Source organism: Parus major, chromosome 4A (genome assembly GCF_001522545.3).
Source record: "Parus major isolate Abel chromosome 4A, Parus_major1.1, whole genome shotgun sequence".
Lineage (NCBI taxonomy): Eukaryota > Metazoa > Chordata > Aves > Passeriformes > Paridae > Parus > Parus major.
The window spans coordinates 18557810-18577030 of record NC_031772.1 but is presented as its reverse complement, the minus strand read 5'-3'; the positions used below and the strand labels follow the sequence as shown (position 1 = coordinate 18577030).

The 19221-nt window shown below is 49.8% G+C and overlaps 1 protein-coding gene across 11 annotated transcripts in view; it reads left to right on the top strand.

The window, feature by feature from the left end:
• The window catches only part of ARHGEF9 (Cdc42 guanine nucleotide exchange factor 9), a 204617-nt gene that overhangs the window by 111680 nt on the left and 73716 nt on the right, over positions 1–19221 (top strand). The window contains exon 2 of one of the 11 annotated variants that reach the window (XM_015626403.3): positions 33–160. The exons of the other annotated variants lie outside the window; for them this stretch is intronic. Within the exon in view, the coding sequence (XP_015481889.2) occupies positions 59–160 (102 nt within the window). The 5' untranslated portion in view covers positions 33–58. The remainder of the gene's footprint in view (positions 1–32; positions 161–19221) is intronic. 11 annotated transcript variants of the gene reach the window in all.

The following is a 19221-nucleotide window of genomic DNA, read 5'->3' as shown; positions in this document are numbered from 1 at the left end:
GGAGGGATGACTCTGTGAGTGTTTTCACCCAGGTGCAGGAAGCGTTGCACACACCTTGATGGCCTTGGCAATGAGGAGGTGGTGGAGGCAGCCCCTTCGGATCCTGCACAGTGACATTTCCAGAGCAGCCTCGCACTGCAAACTCCCGGCTCTGTCCGAAGCAAGTTCCTGCACGCTGGCATCGTTTGCATGCATCAGGATAAATCTGCCTTGCCCAGGAAAGCTCTGCCAGCAAGAGCTCTGCAGCTCCCAGTGCAGGGCAATGCTCAGATGAAAGCTGCTGCAGAGATGTTGGGAGGGCAGGGAGCAGAGAGGGGAGATAAGGGGAGAGCTGGCGGCACACGAGGAGCTGCAGCCCCAGCTCGGGGGGCTCACAGCTGGGCCTGCCCAACACGGGGGCTTGGAGGGGGACAGTGACTGGCAGAGCATCCAATCTGGCCAAATAAAAGGCATTAAGTCCTGGAGGGAAGGTTCAGGGGGGTGTTTCATCTCTTCTCCAGGGGGTTTGCAGTGGAGGTTCACACACACTCTGTGTAGCTCTGAGAGTCACCGAAGCACCAGTAAAGGTTGAGGCAGAGCTGAGGAGCTGCAGGGAGAGGTTTTGGGCATGTGGCTGGTTTTGCTGTGCTGCTTCTCAGTGCTCCCTCCCCAAGCATGTCCCTTGTCTCCTTGGGCTGCTTAGTTTTGGTGCATTCAGTGTTTCCAGGTTAGACACCAGAACAAGAATCACTCCTAGACATTGGCAGTCCCAGATTTCCCACATTTCCACTGTTGCAGAGCCTGGGCAGGGCAGCACTCCTGAGCTGTTCAGTGGGTTACAGGAGGGAAGAGATTTCTCTTGGGAGGCAGATCCCCTGTGCTGAGGACCCTGAGCAGCTGTGCTGTGTCCAGACACTCGATCCGAGCTTGGTGACCTCCAGTGCTGACCCTTCCAGCTCCTCACCTCGTGTTCCTCTGCTTTAACCTTTGCCTGCCTGTCCCAGCCCTTCCTTTGGGCAGGTCCTGGCCTCAGTCACAGCAGTGGCAGCTGGGGTTGGAGCTCCATGGACGAGGCTCCAAGGCTGGCAGGGCAGTGTGGCCACAGCAGGGGGTTACTGGCCCCTGGGTTCATCCAGGCTTGGCTCTGAGAGGCAGAACCACACACCCACTGAGCAGTTAGCAGCAGTTTTGGGTTCTGTCTGTAATAAAGACATAGAAAGTCCATAAATCCCACTCTGTGTAAGGAATTATGGCCTGGAGCAGCTGGAATGGGATAATGGCATTATTGTGTGTGGGCTGTACCTGCACCTCTGCATGTACAGGGTTGGTAGTGCATGGCTGTGGCCCCTGGGGCTGTGTGCATGTTTATTATCCTTTCCTGGATTTTTTTTTGGCTTGGATACTCACAAAATGCCTGGGAATTATCCAAGTGTAGTCACATCTTATTGCAGATTTGGATGACTTGTCTACTTTCTTCATTCCCCTTAATTCTTGATCTCCATTGTTATTCTTCCCTTTACCAGGAATCCTGCAGGAGTAGGTAACCAATCCTACCCTGGCACAAGAAGACCCAATCCTGATCTCACTCACTCTCCTAAAACTCAAAATTAAATCTACTGGATTTAGCATATTGACATTGATTTCCCAGCTCTGCTGGTGCTTTCTGGATTCCCATCTGCTTGAAACTGGACGGAGAAGGAAAATCCTGGATTAATTCAGGAAACAGCAATTTGGGCTTGATGGGGATGTACTGACCTTAAGCCTTCATTAATATAATTAGTGCCCTTGGTTTGAGGAGGGCTGTCTCCACTTGGACTGTGTGACATGAAAGCTCTGAGTCCCTCTGACCTGAGGTGGAGCAGCGGGCACTGGGGCGTGGGAGATGCTCTGCGCTGTCCAAAAGTTGTTTTTGCAGAAGCTGAGTCTCTCTTGTTTCAGGTTTCCCCTTCAGTTGGGCTTTGGAGACCAGCCTTGGTTTAGCATTTCTGTTCCTCGCTGTTTATGTCTTTTTTGGGCCCTTGAATTATGTAAGAGGAAAGCGAGTCACAGAAACATCAGCCTGTGAAGGAAAGTTCCTGGAGCTTTTAGCACAAGGCACAAATGTTTTTCCCCAGAGTTTGGAGGGTGTATTGAGGATTTGAGCTTGAAGGAGATGCCAGAGAAGGTTTGAAAGTATAGAAAATGCTTTTGTCTTCCCTTAGGTGCAAAAATGACTATTTATTCAAGATGAGAAAAACTCCTGCGAGGTGGATTGCTAGAAAATGATGTGAAGGGCTGGAGTAATTTGGCAGTGGGGATCTTTTTCAGATTGATTTCTTTAATGGTTTGGTGAAATTTAATTTTCTTAATGTGGTTACTCCAGGAGAAGCTGAGCTTGCCCACGTAACTTGCTCTGGTGAACCTGAAGATCTCTTTCATTTGAAATCCAGAGGTGTGTGGGTTGGTTCTCCTTGCACAGATGTGCTGAGCCCTGGCAGGGGCTGGTGCTGAGGTGTGAGAGAGGAGGATCTGCCAAGTGGGAAACAGTCCTGGAGTAGGAGGAGGTGTTTGGAGGTGGAATTAGGTGGGAAGACACCACACCTTCAGCAGGGATGTGTTCAGGGCTGGTTCCCTGTTCCTTCTTTAGGATTTGACACAAGCCATGTGCATCATTCTGCAGAGAAAGAAAGGGAAAAGTGTTAAAAATGTCATATCTGGCTCCTCCTTCCCAGTGAAGCGTTTGTAGGTGCAGGGGGAAGGTGGGTGCCCTCAGCAGGGTGGGCTCTGCCTGGGCTCTGCTGTTTCTCATGATGGAAAAGCCAAAATTCTTTCTCTTCCAGCAAGTGGAGGAGAGGGGAATCTGCCTTGACCTGCAGGTGGGCACCTGGCCTTGCATTCCTCAGGAGCTCAGCAGAGTGCAGACACATCCCTGCTTTATTTCAGGTTCTGTTGGCTGGAGGAAGCTGGGATCTTGTTCTGCTTCTGAAATAACTTTCCTTATTACAGTGCTGAGACTTGGGGCTAATTTTACCCAGATAGTGAAAGTGGACTATTTAGAGAGGTGGTTGAAGCCTTGAATTTTCCTGCAGAGGAGGATGTGGAATATTCCCAGGGTTGCAGAGAAGCAGGAGCAGGTCTGAGATCCCTGGCACACAGGACAGCAGGGTGAGGCTCCCAGGGAGAGCAGTGCCTGCTGCAGCTTCCAGCCCGTGCCCAGGACAAAGCCTGGCCTCCACCAGGGGACCAAAGGCTGACAGGGAGCTGACAGCGTGACATGGCCAGGAAAAAGCAAGGTGTGATCCAAGGATGGATCAGAAAATGAATTTCCAGGAGAGATGAATGCCCTGTAGCAGACAGTGGTGCAGCCTCGCTCGGGCTGGGGCAGAATGATGGGCAGCATTCCACAGGAGCTGGAACAGGGGAATGAGGGATGTGAGGTGAGCAGAGAGCCTCACCTGGTGCTGGTGGAGCTGCTCTGGGAACGCTCTGAGGACAGAGCTGCTGAACAGAACTGCTGCAGGGGGAAGAACCAGCAGGTGTGGGATGATCCCAGCAAAATCCAGGCTCTTAGGAGGAGTATCTGATCACCAGGCTGGAGTGTGGTGATGGAGAAACCTCCCTTGGGGTGTCACAGGGCTGCAAATCCCAAAGGAGTGGAGATCCCTCCAGGCAGGGACCCCTCCAGAGCAGCCTGGTCACTGCCATGGCTCACCCTGCTGCTGACTGCAGTTTGCCACAGGCTTTAAGCTGGACAAGGTTTATTGATAATTACTGATAATTAATTATTTGCAGTGAGTGCCTGGGGCTGGGCACATGCCTGAGCTTTTTTCATACACTCTCAGCTTAACCTGTTTTGCTTCACTTTGATTCCTGCCAGAGTCCTAAACTGCATTTATTAAAACATCAGGGAAATGGAGCCTGTGCTCGGACTCATCCTCACAGTCACTGGTCCTGATGTCACAGATTCCCAGAAGGATTTGGATTGGAAAAGACCCTAAAACCCACCCAGTGCCACCCCTGCCATGGCAGGGACACCTTGCACTGTCCCAGGCTGCTCCAGCCCCAGCCTTGGGCACTGCCAGGGACCCAGGGGCAGCCCCAGCTGCTCTGGGCACCTGTGCCAGGGCCCAGGGAACAATTTCTTCTCACTATTCCCTTTAAATCTACTCTCCTTCAGCTTAACACCATTCCCCCCTGTCCCATCACCGCAGATCCTTGCAATATCCAGCTTTTTAGCAGTTTTTCCAACTCAGACTGAGCAGAGAGACGTCAGAGCCTCCATCAGAGGACCAATCTGGCTGCAGCACGTCCCCAGCTCTGGTGCGGGGCTCTTGCCCACGTTCATTTCCAACATGGTGAATTCTGCGGTGCTAACGAGCATTTCTGGGTTCCCATGGCAACCCTTGCGCTAATTAACGCACAGTAGCCAGGGAAAAAAATAAAAATCTGTCCTTACTGATGAATTAATTTGACAGGATTGATACGGGGGGAAGAGTTGGGGACGGAAGGTGCTCGCACTGCTCCGGTGACACAAACCTGTGTTACCCTGACCTTGCAGCCTTCAGAAACCTTGCTCACCACTTGGAAAGGGTTTGTGTTTTGGAAGGAATAAAATTATCCTGACAAATGTCTAAGAGCATAACTCAAGCAGTTAGGCTTTTTTTGTTCCTTTTATTTTTTTCTTGTTACGACATTTTAACTCGGGGTTTTTTTGGGTTTTTTTTTTTTCTTTTTGGTGTTTAAAAGATTAAATAAAGCCCAAGTCAATTTTAGAAGTTAAATGCTTGAAAGAATCAGAAAATGCACACTTAAAGACTACATTATTTTATGTCAGGAAAAAACCTCCAGTTCCTGAGGACTCCTCCCAAATTCCAGCCCCCTCGGCTGGCTCTCGCTCCAGTTCTCCTGCTTGCTGGAGCTGTTAGAGATGGCCCAGATGGAAACCATGGATCCAGCTTGGTGCTCTGAAATGCAGAGGACATTTCTCTGTCCCAGCATGGTCCTGGTGGTGGAGCAGTGGCCTTGGAAGTAAATCAGGAGTGGGAAAAGCAGCCCCTGTGTGCTGGGCGTGAGTCACGAGCCGGTTCCCATCAGCGACCACAATTAAACTCCTTCAGCACTTGGTGCACAAAGCACTGGCTTAAGTCACAGTGTCCTGGTGAAATTCTTCCTTGGATAATTGTCCTCAGACTTGCTGAATGCTCCCCTCCTGCAGTTTTAATTAGCTGGAGCTGTGGCTCAGCAGCTCCTGCGTGGTGATGGCCACGACCTAACAGGGTTTGGTGGAGCCTTGTGATCCCAGGACCGCCTGCCTGTTGTGCCTGCAGCAATTACCTGCAGCCAAAAGGAGCCTGAGGAAATAATGACTGTGCTTTAGGGCTCCTTAATGAGATTTCCAAACTCTCTGCTGCCTTCAGCACCGAGAAGTTCTGGAGTCTCAGCTGTTGGCACTTGGGGGCTTCAGACGTTTTCATGCGGGGAACCGAGGGGTTTTCCCTGGGGCTGTGGCTCAGGATGGAGTGGTTGTTACTCTGGGGCTACTGCAGGAGAATTTGGGGTGTCATTGGCAGGAACAGCTTTGGTTTTGGCTGATTGGTTTTGGATCTGGCTGCTGTGGGACTGAGCTGGGACAGCGCTGCCATCCCGAGAGCTCCGGGGAATCCGCCCTTCCCCTCGTCTGAAGGACAGGCAGGATAAGGACTGAAGGACGTTCTCCTGTGAGAATTCTGATCTCTGGGCACTTTGAGGTGGTGCCTGTCCCAGTGACAGATGTGTGCTCCCCTGGGAAGTGTGTCCCTAGGTTCCTGTGCCAGGTGACAGCGTGCACAGGTCCCCCCAGCCTGTGCACACCTGGGACAGCAGCTTTGGATGGACACAGGAGCTCCTGGAAAATGTGTTCCCAGTGTCCAGAGGTCACAGAAAAGTAGCTGCATCTATTTTTTCTTTCCATGCTTGCCCCTGTGAAACAGGAATGCTGCATCCAGGAAAACCTTTCCCCTGGATAGCTGCTGCTCCCTGAATACGCCTGTGCCAAAGCCTCATAGCAGGATCTAATCTGCATTTCAATTCCTCCAGCTCTAAGTGCAAATAAAATATTCCCAGTTCTTTCTCTGAGTGACCCCACTGGCACTAGTGATAGTGCAGACACCTTTATTGCAGTACTCTGTAGTATTTATATATATATCTTACTTAATTGAGGTTATTTTGGGCACTAAAGTGCTTTGAAACATTGACAAATGTCTCCTGGATTTACTGGCTGGAGATTGGAGTTGCTAAAAGTTGTTTGAGGTGCTGCATTTCCAAGCATATATTCCAATAAATAACAGAGATGGGATTATTTTTGCCTTTCTAAGGAGAGGAAGAGGATGTGTCCACATACTTAGATACCTTTTGGGATAAGTGAACTCCCAGAAGGGTGGAAAAGGTGAGGCTGAACACCCAAAGAGCCACAGGGTGTGAGGGGGCAGCTGGATCCAAAGCTCTCATGGTCTGGAGTTCTGGTTCCTGGTGCAGAGAGGAGCTCTCTCCTGGCTCTGCTCCCTCCAGCCTTCCTGGACTGCCTTGGGAAAATTCCCTATTTCATTTTTCATTTCTCACCTTGTTGATCCTCTGATTGACCTCCTTTGTTGGTGTTTTCCTTTCAGATGGTTAAAATGGAGCCTTTCTCCATTTCAGACTCCCAGCTCTCCCCGTTATACACAACTAATGCCTCTCTGGAGCTATTGAAGCCGTGTTAGCAGGCTCTGAGATGGGAGTTTAGCTGAGCTTTTAACGGGTTTAATCTTTTCCTGGGTATTAATCCTTCCAGAACCTCTGATAAAATTTGTTGCTTTTTCTCAGAATGCCTCCCACGCTGTCGATATCTGTCTGGAATGAGTTGCTTGGTGCAGAACAAGCCATGGAGGAGGGAATGTTAGAGCCTCCCATGGATCTTGCTCTCGTTTCAGCGTGTTCCCCACTCCTCTCTGACTCCCTGCCACCGCTGCTCCTGTGTTTCCTTGCCCTGGGAGCATCTCTCCCGTTGAATGTGGGGCTGGAATGAGTTTGTTTCCTGTTTATCAGCTCAGTTCTCAGGCTCATTCCCGAGGTTTGCCTGTTTGATGGCAGCAGAGAGCGTCAGGGAGGAGCATCACCTCTTCCACACTGCGCTGGAGATGGAAACGTATCAAAGACCACAACAAATGTTGGCTTTGGTTTTTTGCACTCGATTTTTATTGCTTTGTGCTGCATCACAGGATCCTAAACCTGTGTGACAGCAGACTCAGACTGTGATCCAGGTTATCAAAGACTGCAGCTGAACTGGAGGGGAAATCATCCTTTTTTTCCATCGTGTTATTGTGGAAACAATGCCATCTCCTGTGGGGTAACAGCAGACTTGGGACAGCCTCCCCCTCCTGTGTCAGCTCTGGGAAACACAGGATCTGAGCCAGAAACCAACCCAGCAAACATAAACCCAAGGAAAAATCTCTCCATGCTTTTGAGATGTCCAGGTTCTCCCAGGCTCCAGCTATTACAGATGAAATAGGAAGGAGAAGGGGATGTTTCCATCATGCCTGACCATGGAGGCTCTTGCCCAGTTGCTCTGGTCACTGGCCACGTGTCTCCAATGGCAGCTCTTTTCCATAGCTTTTCCTTTTGGAAGCATCCTGGCTTCCCCAGTGTGCAGTTCCAGAAAGGCAGCTCCTTTCTTGAGCATTGCTGACCATCAAAATGATTGTGCAGATTTGTGAGAGTGGGATAATTTATCATTTCCATGGCAGTGCTGGAGGAGAGGAGAGCACTGAGGAGTGAGGTATGGAATAGCAACAGGAACCTGGGAGACAAAGTTCACATTCCACCTTCCCTGTTCCTTTTCTTCTGAGTGGGTCATAAAACAAAAGCAAATGAGGCAATTGGAACTCCCTGTCCATTTTCCTGGGGCTTGTTTAAATGAGGATTTACTTCAACTAAAAGCTCCTTAGAGCCACTTAATTCTTCCAGGTGAAGTAAATATCTAGGCCAGTAGTAAAAATTCCTTACAGATGTCTTCAGGAGGGTACTTAGCAAGCACTTTCCTGAAGAGAACATCTTGGATGCCTTCAAAGAGCAGAATCAGTTCTTAATGATGGTACATTAGATAGTGGGGCAGGATTGGCGTAGCCTTGGGAATATTTGGAAGTTGTTCCAGTGCTAGAGAGAGGAATGAAATGGGCTGCAGAGCAGTGAGGGTGAACGCTCTGATTTTCAGCTGTTAGCCAAAATAACTCTAGCTAAAGTTTGCTTTCAGAGATCTGGGCATATTTCACTATCAATTAATGTTATCTCCTGTGGTACTGCATTGCAAAATCCCTGTGAATTCCCAGGGTGATCTCTTTGCCATGTTTGTCCCATCTCTAGTGTGGTTGGTGTGACCTGCCCACCACATGGAACATCTGAGGGAGGCTCACACACTCAACTTCTCATTTAGCTGGAAAAAAAATAAAATCTCACTGAGAAGAGCTGGAGATTTCCCATTAGGTCAGAGTCTCTCTTTGTTATTTGATCTCTTTTCTGGCTATTCCTATCCTAGAAGCAGCAATCCTTTAAGACATCCTTTCTGTGTTCTGGGTTGGGAAAACCTATGTCTGAAAGGAATAATAATTATATTCTGGATATAATTGAGTATGGACTGCTTGCCAGGCAAATAATATATGGAATAGCTGAGGCTGTGCCTGAGTGGATCCTTGGATGGGAATTCCTTGGACTCAGCCTTGACAGCTCCATTTGGGCACGTTTCAGTCCAGACCCAAGCTCTGTGTGCTCTCAGATCTCTCTGTGCCTGTGTGTGCCAACCTCCTGGGCTGCCATTCCTGCTTTACTCCAGTTCTGCTCTAAAAATGGGAAGCAGCACTGGAATTGTCCATCAGCCACCAGGGCTGGGTGTTCCCTGAGGGAGAACCCGAGGTGTTGGGTGAACTGGGGCTCCCAGGTGTTGCCATGGATTTTGGTGTCGCTCCTCACTAAGGACAAAGCCTCACACGAGGCTGGCTGTGCTCAGCTGCCTGCAGGAGGATTGCAGGGAAATCCCAACCTCTCCCAGTCCTGTCCCAGCAGGGAGCAGCTCATGAGGTTTGGGATCAGATCCCTGTGCTCCACCTCCATCCAAGAGCTGCCACTGCCCACCCTGCTGCTCTGGAGCCACCTTTCCACTAGAGGGAAAGTCGAGGTGCTTTGGGGATCTGACTGGGAGGAAAATTGGTTGTTGTGAAAGTTGTGAGGCTCCTGGATCATTCCTGAACTGAAGCCAGAGCAGGATTTGCATTTGCTCCTTCCTGGCACTCCATGGTGTGGTGGCATCTGGTCAAAGGTTGGGTTTGATGACCTCGGAGCTGTTTTCTGGCATTAATTTAGATTTGGTAACTCTGGGAGTGTGAGTGACCGATTTCCTGCCGGTGTTATCCCGAGCATGCAGGGAGCAGAGAGCCCAGCCCAGGCAGAGCTCTGCACAGGGAGCCAGGGAGGACGAGCTGTTTTCATGGAAACCACTGCAGGGTTCTGTAGCTCAGCCAGTGGGACAGGCCAGGGAAAGGACACATCTCCAGCAGCACAGCTAGGGCTGAGCTTCACATGGGCTCTGCTGCTGCCAGCTCCTCTGGGGTGAATCACATCCTTCCCACCCAGAGCCTGCTGGGGATTTCATACACACTCCATTTGCCTTTCCCCTCAGCTTGGAGGCTTTTTTCAGGTTTGGGGATTTTTCTTTTTTGAAGCTTAGGTGTTTTAAAAGTAACATTTTGGTTCACCTTTGGAGTTGCCATTTGACTTTTGTGCAGCACATGGTGATTAGTGATTAATTGCACAGGACATGTTGTGACTCCAGCCCGTGTCCTGGGGTGCTTGTCGCAGCAATGATGCACTGGGTGATTACTCACTCCCCTTAACCTGACAGCTGTATTTCTTCCCCTGACTGCTTAATGACCTTGGCCAGGTACGTGCCTTGTGTTTTGTTGGAGGACAATGGGGGTGTGCAATTTTTTCTTTCCCTTGCATGACCTTCATCCTGCCTCGGTAAGAGAAGGGAACTGTTCCATGAACAGATGGAGCGTTATTTCTAGAGGAAGGTGGATAACACAGGAAATTATTCATTCAAAACCCCTTCAGACAACTCAGATGTTTGCCCTGAGAGAGTGTTGCAAATCCTAGTGCAAATACCTGCTCACACAAACTATCCAACTATCTCGAAAATTGCGTGTGAATGTGGAAGTCACCCAGTCCAGGAGCACAGCAGTGCCAGGGGACTTCACTGAGCCATTAAGGAAATTAGCAACAAGCAGGATTTTAAGCAGTAGTTACAGAAGAGATATTTTGTAAGCCATGTGTAGGCAAGTTAGACTAAAAAAGGTTGTCAAGTCATAGCAGGTAAAAAAGAAGAGTGTGCAAAGCAGTCTGGGGATGGATAATTCACTGCTAAAAGCAGCAAGGTTTGCTGCAAGTGGTGCTTGGCTCTTGTTATTCCTTAATGAATCGAATCTATTAGCCAGGGAAAACATCACGTTATCTTGAAAAACAAATCATATTTGGATGCCTCTTTCCCTGCATTTGTACCCATTTTAACATGAGCACACTAATTATGCTGTGGAGATGATTTTGTTATGGCAGAAATGGAGCTGAGTTTGCAGCTGTAAGTGTGGAGCTCTGGAGTGCTGGAATAGGTACATGGGGAGAGAAGCCTTTTAATTCCATTGCCTTTCTCTTGAATATTTGTGCCCCTGTGCTTCATGTTCAGCTTCACAGGGTGTTTCTGCTCCCTTGGGTGCAGAGGCAAAGCCTGACTTTGGGGGCTCAGCAGCTTCCAGACTCCCGTGGATGCCAGAGGAATGGTTTGAGGAATCATGTCCACAGCCCAGTTTCTACACAGATGGCAACGGGCTCACGAATTCCCAGCCTTCCTGACATGTTTCCCGATGCACAGGGAGCTGCATGAGTCATATTGCTCCAGCTCTGGTCCTTTTGGATGGAAATTATACTTTTAAATACATTCTGTGATTACATGCAGCGGTGATGGGCTCGTTTGGAGGAGCTGGAATTCGAGCCATTAAGTTGAGTGGCTGCCATTATGTCCCGTGTTTGCCAACAGATAATACACAGACCTACTTCATCTGTGACAGCTTTGCCCTCTAGACTTTGAATAGAATTATCTTGGTACAGAGCTGATCTCTCCAACACCATCCAGGTGCTTATTTCATTGCAGCAGGCAGCAAAGGTGGCCTCGTGAGGAGGTGAAGTGGCCCAGGGAAGGGACAGCACTTGTGTCCTGTGCAGCATGACCTGGAGAGAGGAGAAAGGGACAATTACACAGTGGATGAGGTGACACTGATGTGTCCTGGTGGAGTCCCTGCCCATCCCACCCCTCTGTCAGGGCTTTCAGGGCTCCTGACAGAGCTCTGAGCTTGCAGTGTGGGGCTGGGGAGATGTGGGTGCTCATGGCTGTTCTCACTGTGCCTGGCTTGCTGCTGGCTCCCTGAGCATCCTGGGGGGCTGGGGGCAGCTCCTGGGTCAGGATGTGGTGGTGGCTTGGAAAATCAGCTGCTGTTTCCTCTCCATCCTGCAGAAGTCCTGCCATGGCCCAGCTGAGGGGGTGGGTTGTAACCAGTGGCTGCATTGAGTTTCTCCTGCTGAAGGGGCTGTTTTGGCTGTGCCCATGTGCCCATGAAACCTGAGAGGCCATCAGCCAGTGACTTCCATTCATTCCTAGGCTGAACTGAGCACAGCAGTTTAGAGGTGGAAGTCTGCAGATCCCTGTGCTGATCTGGCCAATCCCTGGAATTGATTATGGGATCCAGTGGCAACCTGGGGACAATCCCGAGCCTCTAACGAGCTCACAACCTCAAACTCATTAAATTCCTGACCAGACAGCCTGCCCAGCCAGCATTGTCCCTTCAGCTTTTAGGGGGAGAACGTTCCAGGAGTAAGAAAATGATGTGAGATCCCAGCTGGAGCGTCACTGCTGGAGCCCAGGGACCAAGGTGGGGGTGTCACCCAGCCCTGCAGTGCCACCCCTGGGCTCTCCATTGCCCCAGGTGCTGCTTCCAAAAGCAGCAGGAAGGCAGGATTTGCTCTGGGAATGGTCAGTGCTTCCCAGCTCTGAGTGGGGCAGGATGTTCTTGGGCCAGCCCAGGGCCTCAGAGAGCCAGAGGATGCCACAAGCTTTGGCTCAACAAGCCAAGGGGGGAAGCTGCTTTGCTCTTATCTCCTGGCTTTTTCTCTGTGGAGTCCTGCCTGTTTGCCCTCTCAGGAGCTGGGGGTGGAAGGTGAGATGTGCCTGTGAGATGTGGTTGCTGTGAGGACCTGAGCTGTGCCTGGCAGGGTTTGCTGGATGGCAGGGACTGCTCATCCCTGTGTTCCCTCAGCATCCCTGTGGCTGCTTCTTGGTCCAGGTGCTGGAATCCTGGAAATCATGAGGAAGACTTATGGCTTTGCTGGAAGAATTCTCATGAATATCATCACTTTGGTGGTGAAAAGCTTTGTCTGTCCATTTCTTTTTCAGGGTGTTCATCCAGGTTTTTCCTTTTGCTCCTGGGAGTGGAATCAAAGGGATTTTTCACTGGGTTTGCACAAGAGCAGCTGGACAGAGCTGGGCAGCTCTGCTTGCCCCTGGCGTGGGAGGAAAGGCTGTCACTGCCCCTGCAGTCACCCAAAGCCAGGCTGGTTCCTGGGGCCATTGCTCCCTTTGTTCTTCCTTTAATTAAATTTTCCAGGAGCTCAGGGTCTGTGAAAGAGTTTGTAGATGTCATTCCCCTCCTCTGCCAACAAGCCCCTCCTGGACTGCGTTAGATGGGAGCTGCAGGGACTTACCCTGAGAAACCAGGAGATGAGAACAGCAAATAAGGAGCCCAGGTGGTGAATTTAATCAGTGTAATTCATTCATCTGGACTTTAATCTAGCCTGGGCATTGATTTTCACTAATAGCAGCCACCACTTTTTAAGTTCCAAGTTCTCAGTACTAAAAATATCTTTCTTTTTTTTTTTTTTTTTTTTAATATTATCATGTTGGCCTCTTAATACAATACCAATATATGGGAGTCATGCATTATTGAGGATTCCTGGGGATGTGTTTAATGTCCAGCATGACACAATCCAGGCCTCTGCTCCATGATTAAATGGGGTTTTAGAACACATTGCAGTCACTCAGTCACAAAGGGGCTCTTGCTGCTGCTTTCCTGTTCATCATCCAGGAGTGATGTTCCTGGTTTGTATTCCTCTCTCCACTTGAATTCATTTCCTTCCATGATGTTCAGACCTGGCCAGCTGTGTCAGCCTTTGGAGGACAGAGTATCCACACAGAGTTTTGTGAGTTCTGCTCCTGTCGTTCTCTTCATATCCCTGGGAGCTCCTGGTGTGTGTCCCTGTGCCATCACTCCTGCTGGGGACAGCTGCATGGCTTAGCTGGGTGTCACCAGCTTTGGGCTGGCTGGTGGCACTTCTGCAGCTGCAGGGATACAGATCCCACGTCTGGGATGAGCAGAGCTGTGTGTTGTTCCCTTTGGGAGGAGTTGTGTTGAATAATTCAGTCCACTGGGAGTCACTTGGGTGATTTTCTTCTTAATTCTGTTGTGCTTTGGAAACTTCCATGTCCAGAGTAACAGGTGATGTACATTTTAACATAAATATTTATAATGTGGGTTACTCTTGCTTTCCTCAGAGCAAGGACAATTTTATCTTCTCTCTTTGCAAAAGTCATTCAGTCGCTCAGATGAACTCGGTTTTCCCACACTCTGCTCCATGGCAGGGAAGTTATTTCATTTCCAGATTTAATAGGGACAGGCTTTTGGGCTAAAATGAGCCTAGATTTGGCATTCCTGACATTTCCAGGAAATGGTCATCCATGGAGGGGTTTTGAGGCTGTGGATGCAGCACAGGCATAGGGATGCTCAGGGTGGTGTCCACACTCTGTCCCTTAGCCCAGGACTCAGCATTCCCCAGCAGCATCTTGTCCTTCTCTGTACATTCCCAGAGCCAAATTTATATCTTTTTTTTAATATTTATGTCTATTTAGCAATATTCTCTTTGCTTATCTGCCTTACTCTGCCCCTTGAGTGGCAGAACCAGATCCCTCCTTGCCCAGGTGCTGCCGTGGGCTGTACACGATGCCTCGATGTTACTGGGCCTGGTGCTTGCTGGGCTGGGACTTTATGGGGCTGGGAACACACCTTTATGGGGCTGGGAACACACCTTTATGGGGCTGGGAACACACCTTTATGGGGCTGGGAACACACCTTGGGAACCCTGGCTGCTCCCCTCCCAGCCAGCATTCCTGCAGGCTCAGCCAGGCTGGGCAGAAACCAAAGCCCAGCTCCAGCTGCCTGGTCAGGAGGGATTTCAGTACAACTCCAGGTCTTTGAGGCTGTTGTGGCCTTGGTTTGGGAATGTCAGGAGTCCCTTCTGGGGCCAGGAGGGTGGGATTTGTGTGAGTATCTTCGGTTTGGATCTTGGGGAGTGTTTATTGTTCATTGCTGAGTGCTGCAGTGAGGGATCTGTGCTGACAGCCCCTGCCAGCCCCGAGTCCACAGCGCTGGCAGCTGCCCTGGCTCTGCTTGCTGAAGGTGCTGCTTGCCCTGGAGCAGTTCAAACTTGGACTTCCAGCCCCAATCCCATCATTTATCTGAGTTAAAAGATGATGGCGAGTGGTTATTTGTAATTACTCTGCATGGAAGATATGTCACGAGGCAAGGGGAGGCTGAACGTGCCTCATGCACCGAGGGCTTGGGAAGCGATTAGGGTGACATATGCTCCATCCAAACAGCTCAAACCTGCATGGGCTGTGCTTCTCTGGGGTCCCTCTGCCTTGTTACCACCTTCCATTCTCCTCCTCACTGCTGCCAGGGTTTTACTCAGCTCTCCATCCACGGCCCTGCCTTGTGGCTGCTGTTATTAATAGGCATGACATGGGCAATAATCATAATAAGGTGGAAAATGAGACTAATGCCATCCCCTGGGCTCTGCTGCTGCAGCCTGGCTGAGGCCAGGTGGTTTCCTATCTGCCAGGTGAGATCTTCTCAAGAAAGTGTAAATCAATGAAAAATAGAACAACCCAGTCCTAAGGAACCTTTCTGTCTCTACTGACTCTCCACATAACATATAGATAAATAAAAGATAGATGAAGCTTCCAACCGAGTGTGGCAGCCTTCCCAGGATATGGGATATGGGAGACTCTCACTCCAATCAGCCTCTTTCAGCTGAAATCCAGTCATTAGTTAAATTCATCAAAGGGCTTGAAAGCAGAAAGGGAAATTCTTTGACTTGTGCTTAACCTTTGGGTGATTGCACCTCTTGAGAGAATGAGCAAATCAAGTGGAGCTGCCCTCCCCTGTGTTTGGTGAATGAGCAGTGGGGCCATTCACTGGGATTGGGCATTATTCACTTTGTATAATTCCTGACGAGAGGTTTAAAAATAAACACAGCATCAAAGGGACTCGGGGGAGATTATACAAGAGCAGGAGTGCAGCGGGATGGGCTGGGGTGACTCCTCCTGTGCTCTTCCCTTGGTCACATCAGCTGAGTGCCCCTGTCCTGCCTGGGAGCAGCAGCAGGATGTGGGGCTGGAACAGGGGATGCCCTGCTCCCCTCCTCACCCCATGGGCATGGCTGTGCTGGGAGCTCCAGGAATGAATCCCAGCAGAGCTGAGGGGGGATCTGGGAGGTGACAGCAGATTCCCAGCCCGTGCAGTGTTGCTGCCACTGAGGCAGTGTGAGGTGTGTTCCCAGCAGAATCACCGGGAGCAGAGCAGTGCTGTCCTGGCCTGGGGGTCTGGGGAGCTCTGCTGTGTCCTGTCCTTCCCCCAACATTGATTTCTTTGAGCACCAGCTCTCTGTATCCTTCTTTGAAGCTGTTTGGGCTGTCTCCATTGTGGAAGGGCCCGGTGAGCACAGTGTGGGAAATGCTATTGTGATTTTACAGGGCTTTTATGTTGTCTGGATAAAGGGCATCTCTGTACCAGAACAATTTGAACAAATGGCATCCACTCACCACATTTCTCCCTCTTCCCCTCACAGCCTGCTCCTATTCCTGCATCCTGCTCCTGTGGAGGAGGACACAGTTTATGTAACGCTGATTTGAAAGGGAACTACCCAGAGCTCTCATTTTTTACTGTTACAACTCTACTGATGCAGTAATAAATGATCTAAGAGAGAAACACTTTCCTGCCTTAAGATTACTCATATTCCCAGAAACCATGGTCCTGGAAACTTTGAGCTCCTTGAAGTTTTCTAAGGAGATGATGAATGATGATAGATTTATTTAGGGTTTTCTGGGAATGTGGCTCTTCATGAAGTGCACTTTGGATTAGTGAGAAGCTCTGTGCTGAAAACTCAGGGTTTCCATTATTTATCCCTGGAAGAGGTGTGGACAGGTGAGAGTGGTTTGAATGGCCCTTTTGTGCCCATTTCAGTCTCCAGGGACCACTAAGCCCCTGATTTCTTCTTCAAGTCAGCCCATAAGAAGGCAGTGAGTATTGATGAGTTGGGAATATTTAGCAAAACGTTGCAGTAGGGGCTGATTTCACTCAAAGGTGTTTAATCCTCGGCTGCCTCACTGCAGGCAGGGGCTGAGGTGGAGCAGATGTTCTTGTCCAGTTGTGCATCCTGGCTTGGGAAGTGAGCAGAGCCAGGGAAAATGCACCAGATTGGAGGCACCCCTTCCCCAAAATGATTTTCCAGTTGGTCCTGTCGTGTGGAGCTGGGGCAGAGTCCCCCTGCAGGGACACGGCGGGGTCATGGCTCAGAGGTTTAAACCCTGCAGTGGCCTGGGAGAAGCTGTAAGGGCTGGCTCAGAGGTCACTCTGTAAATGTGCTTTGGGAAGCCATCCTAGGTGGTGTTACTGGGCTTTTCTCATCAGGATGTGCTGTGGACAGACTGTGAGAGGCATTCTCCCCTTCCCTTCCTCTCCGTTGGCTCGTGTGGATTGCTCCAGTAACAGGGTCAGACAGATTCCACCAGGTCCTGTGACAGGGAGCTGTTCCTGTTATTCCTTTTAGTCTTTGTTTTCCTGCTCACTTTGATGGGAACAGCTCCTTGATCTTGATAAAGTGCCACAAAGGCATGGCTGGAGAGGAAAACTGTAAAATCTGGAGTCAAACTCCCACTTTTGAGCAGCTCCTTTGTATTCCTTGGGAGCTCCCCTGTGGCATTAATGACACATTAAAGCCCTTTGGTTTTGGAAGGTGTGAGGGGAGAGGGAGACAGTGGGGATCTTGGGCCAGATGGACCTTTCTGAGCTTTGCCAGCACAGGTGAGGACAGAGTTCAGCATCCCTGGCATGCACTGTCAGAGGTGGGGCCTTGCAGAGTCCCCTGGAACCTTTTTTTACTGTTTGTTGTTGCCATCGTTTTATTTTGGCAGCACCTCCAGTGTAATTCTGTCTTTCCAGTGGCCACATTCCATCCTGGAAATGACACCAGATGGGAAGACAAAGCAAGAAATGGTTTCATTCCTTTCAGCAGGAATGGTTTCATTCCTTTCAGCAGGAATGGTTCCATTCCTTTCAGCAGGAATGGTTTCATTCCTTTCCTCCAGCTTTGCTCCCTGTTGTAAAGCACTCACCTGTTGTGCTGAGAGTGTCTTGAAGGAGCATCTGTAGAGGGAGGGTTTGTGACTGAGTTGTTGGAGGTTTCCTGTGGAAACCTGTGGGGAAATCCCTGGGAAGGCTGAGGCTGTGGTCCTGCTGCTTCAGGGATAATACATCCCGTTCTTAGCGTGCTTAAAGCTCTGCATGGAATTAGGGAGAGCCTTGTCTTTCTGCCCTTCTTCTTTTCCCCATGAAATCCATTTGTTTGTGGTGCAGGGATGTGGAAGTGGCTCCTCCTGTCTGTGCCCTGGGATTTCCCTTTGCCCATGGCCAGGTGTTGTTTGGGCCAGTGCCTGGGGCTCAGCCCACAGCATCCCAAGAGTTCATCTGCTCTTCTGCCCACTGAGAAAGCTTTTCCTCCACCCCCAGAAAGTGCTCTGCAGGCTCCTGTAAAGCAGGAAACATTATTCTCAGGTCTGTAGTTCCCAAAGGCTCCTGGGCATTTCTGCATTGATGTTACGAGGTGAAAGCATTGAGGAATTTTCTCTTTACTTTGAACAAGCAACTGACAGGAATAATTGATTTTAATAGGAAGTAGGGTTTTCACCTGGCAGACAGGCAGTGCTCAGGGGTGTCAGACTCAATGTCCTTGTCACCTGCTGCATTTCTTCTCGCTGCTTCTCTTTTCCTATGGGTAGGACATTTTCCCAACTATCCAAGTTCTAATTTTTGTCAATTTACAAGGCTAAGATTTTGTGAATCCTTCTGGGGGGCACAGAGAACATAACTTTATTTCCATCAACCTTTACCCTACAGAAAACCTCTGTGTCTGGGAGAATGTGCTTTAATATTTGACTATTCCTGTAGTGATTATTATTCTAAAATTCCATTCTTTGGTTTTGGCAGCAGCCAAATCATAGATGGGATGAACATTAAGATGTGGGAAATGTAAACTTCTGCCTCAGCCAGTTAAGCAGGGTGATTTCTAGGGCATGATTCACCTGGCTGGAAGGTAGATTGCTGAAATAGCTGGGATGAATCACGCTCCAGATGTGTCTCTTTCTCTTCACTGGCTATCAGGGAGTCCAGATGACTCCCTCAGCTGCAGTGTGGGAGAATCTGACTTCATGACAGACAAGTTCCTTCCCAGGTCTCTGGCTGAATATCTCTGACCACAGCTCTAAGCCCAGCTTTGAAGCTGAGAGAAGTGAACTTCGTGCAGCAAAGAGCTCCTGTGCTGAATTCTCTGAGAAAATAATATTTCATGCTGACCTTTCTCCAGTTTGTCATCTCCTGCTGCTGCAGATGTCAGGTTCTGTCTCCATAACCCTGGCCTGAGAGAGCTGGATGGCTCCACAGATGCAGCAAGATGTCTTGCAAGATAAATTAAAGTGGATCTTTTCATTTTAGGCCCTGACATTCTCTCAATGGACTCAGCACGTGGGGTGGCTGAAACTCCAGTTCTCGCCATCCTTTTGGTGCAGGCTGAGCTGGGTTTGTGTTCCAAAAGGCCAAGGCTTGCTTGGAGGATTCCTGGGATGTGGAGCCCTTCTTTGGGCTGGGTGGGACCAGCCCCTGCTGGCTCTGCTCAGTGAGAACCAAGCACTTGGAGCCTTTCTCCTTGAGATCAAGAGGCGCCTTGCAAAGCCACCCCAACTCCTGACATCCCCTGAAAGCACCTTGCAGACCTGTGTGTTAACAGCAGAAACAGGCTGAGGTGTGAGCCGTGTCCCTCTGTGTC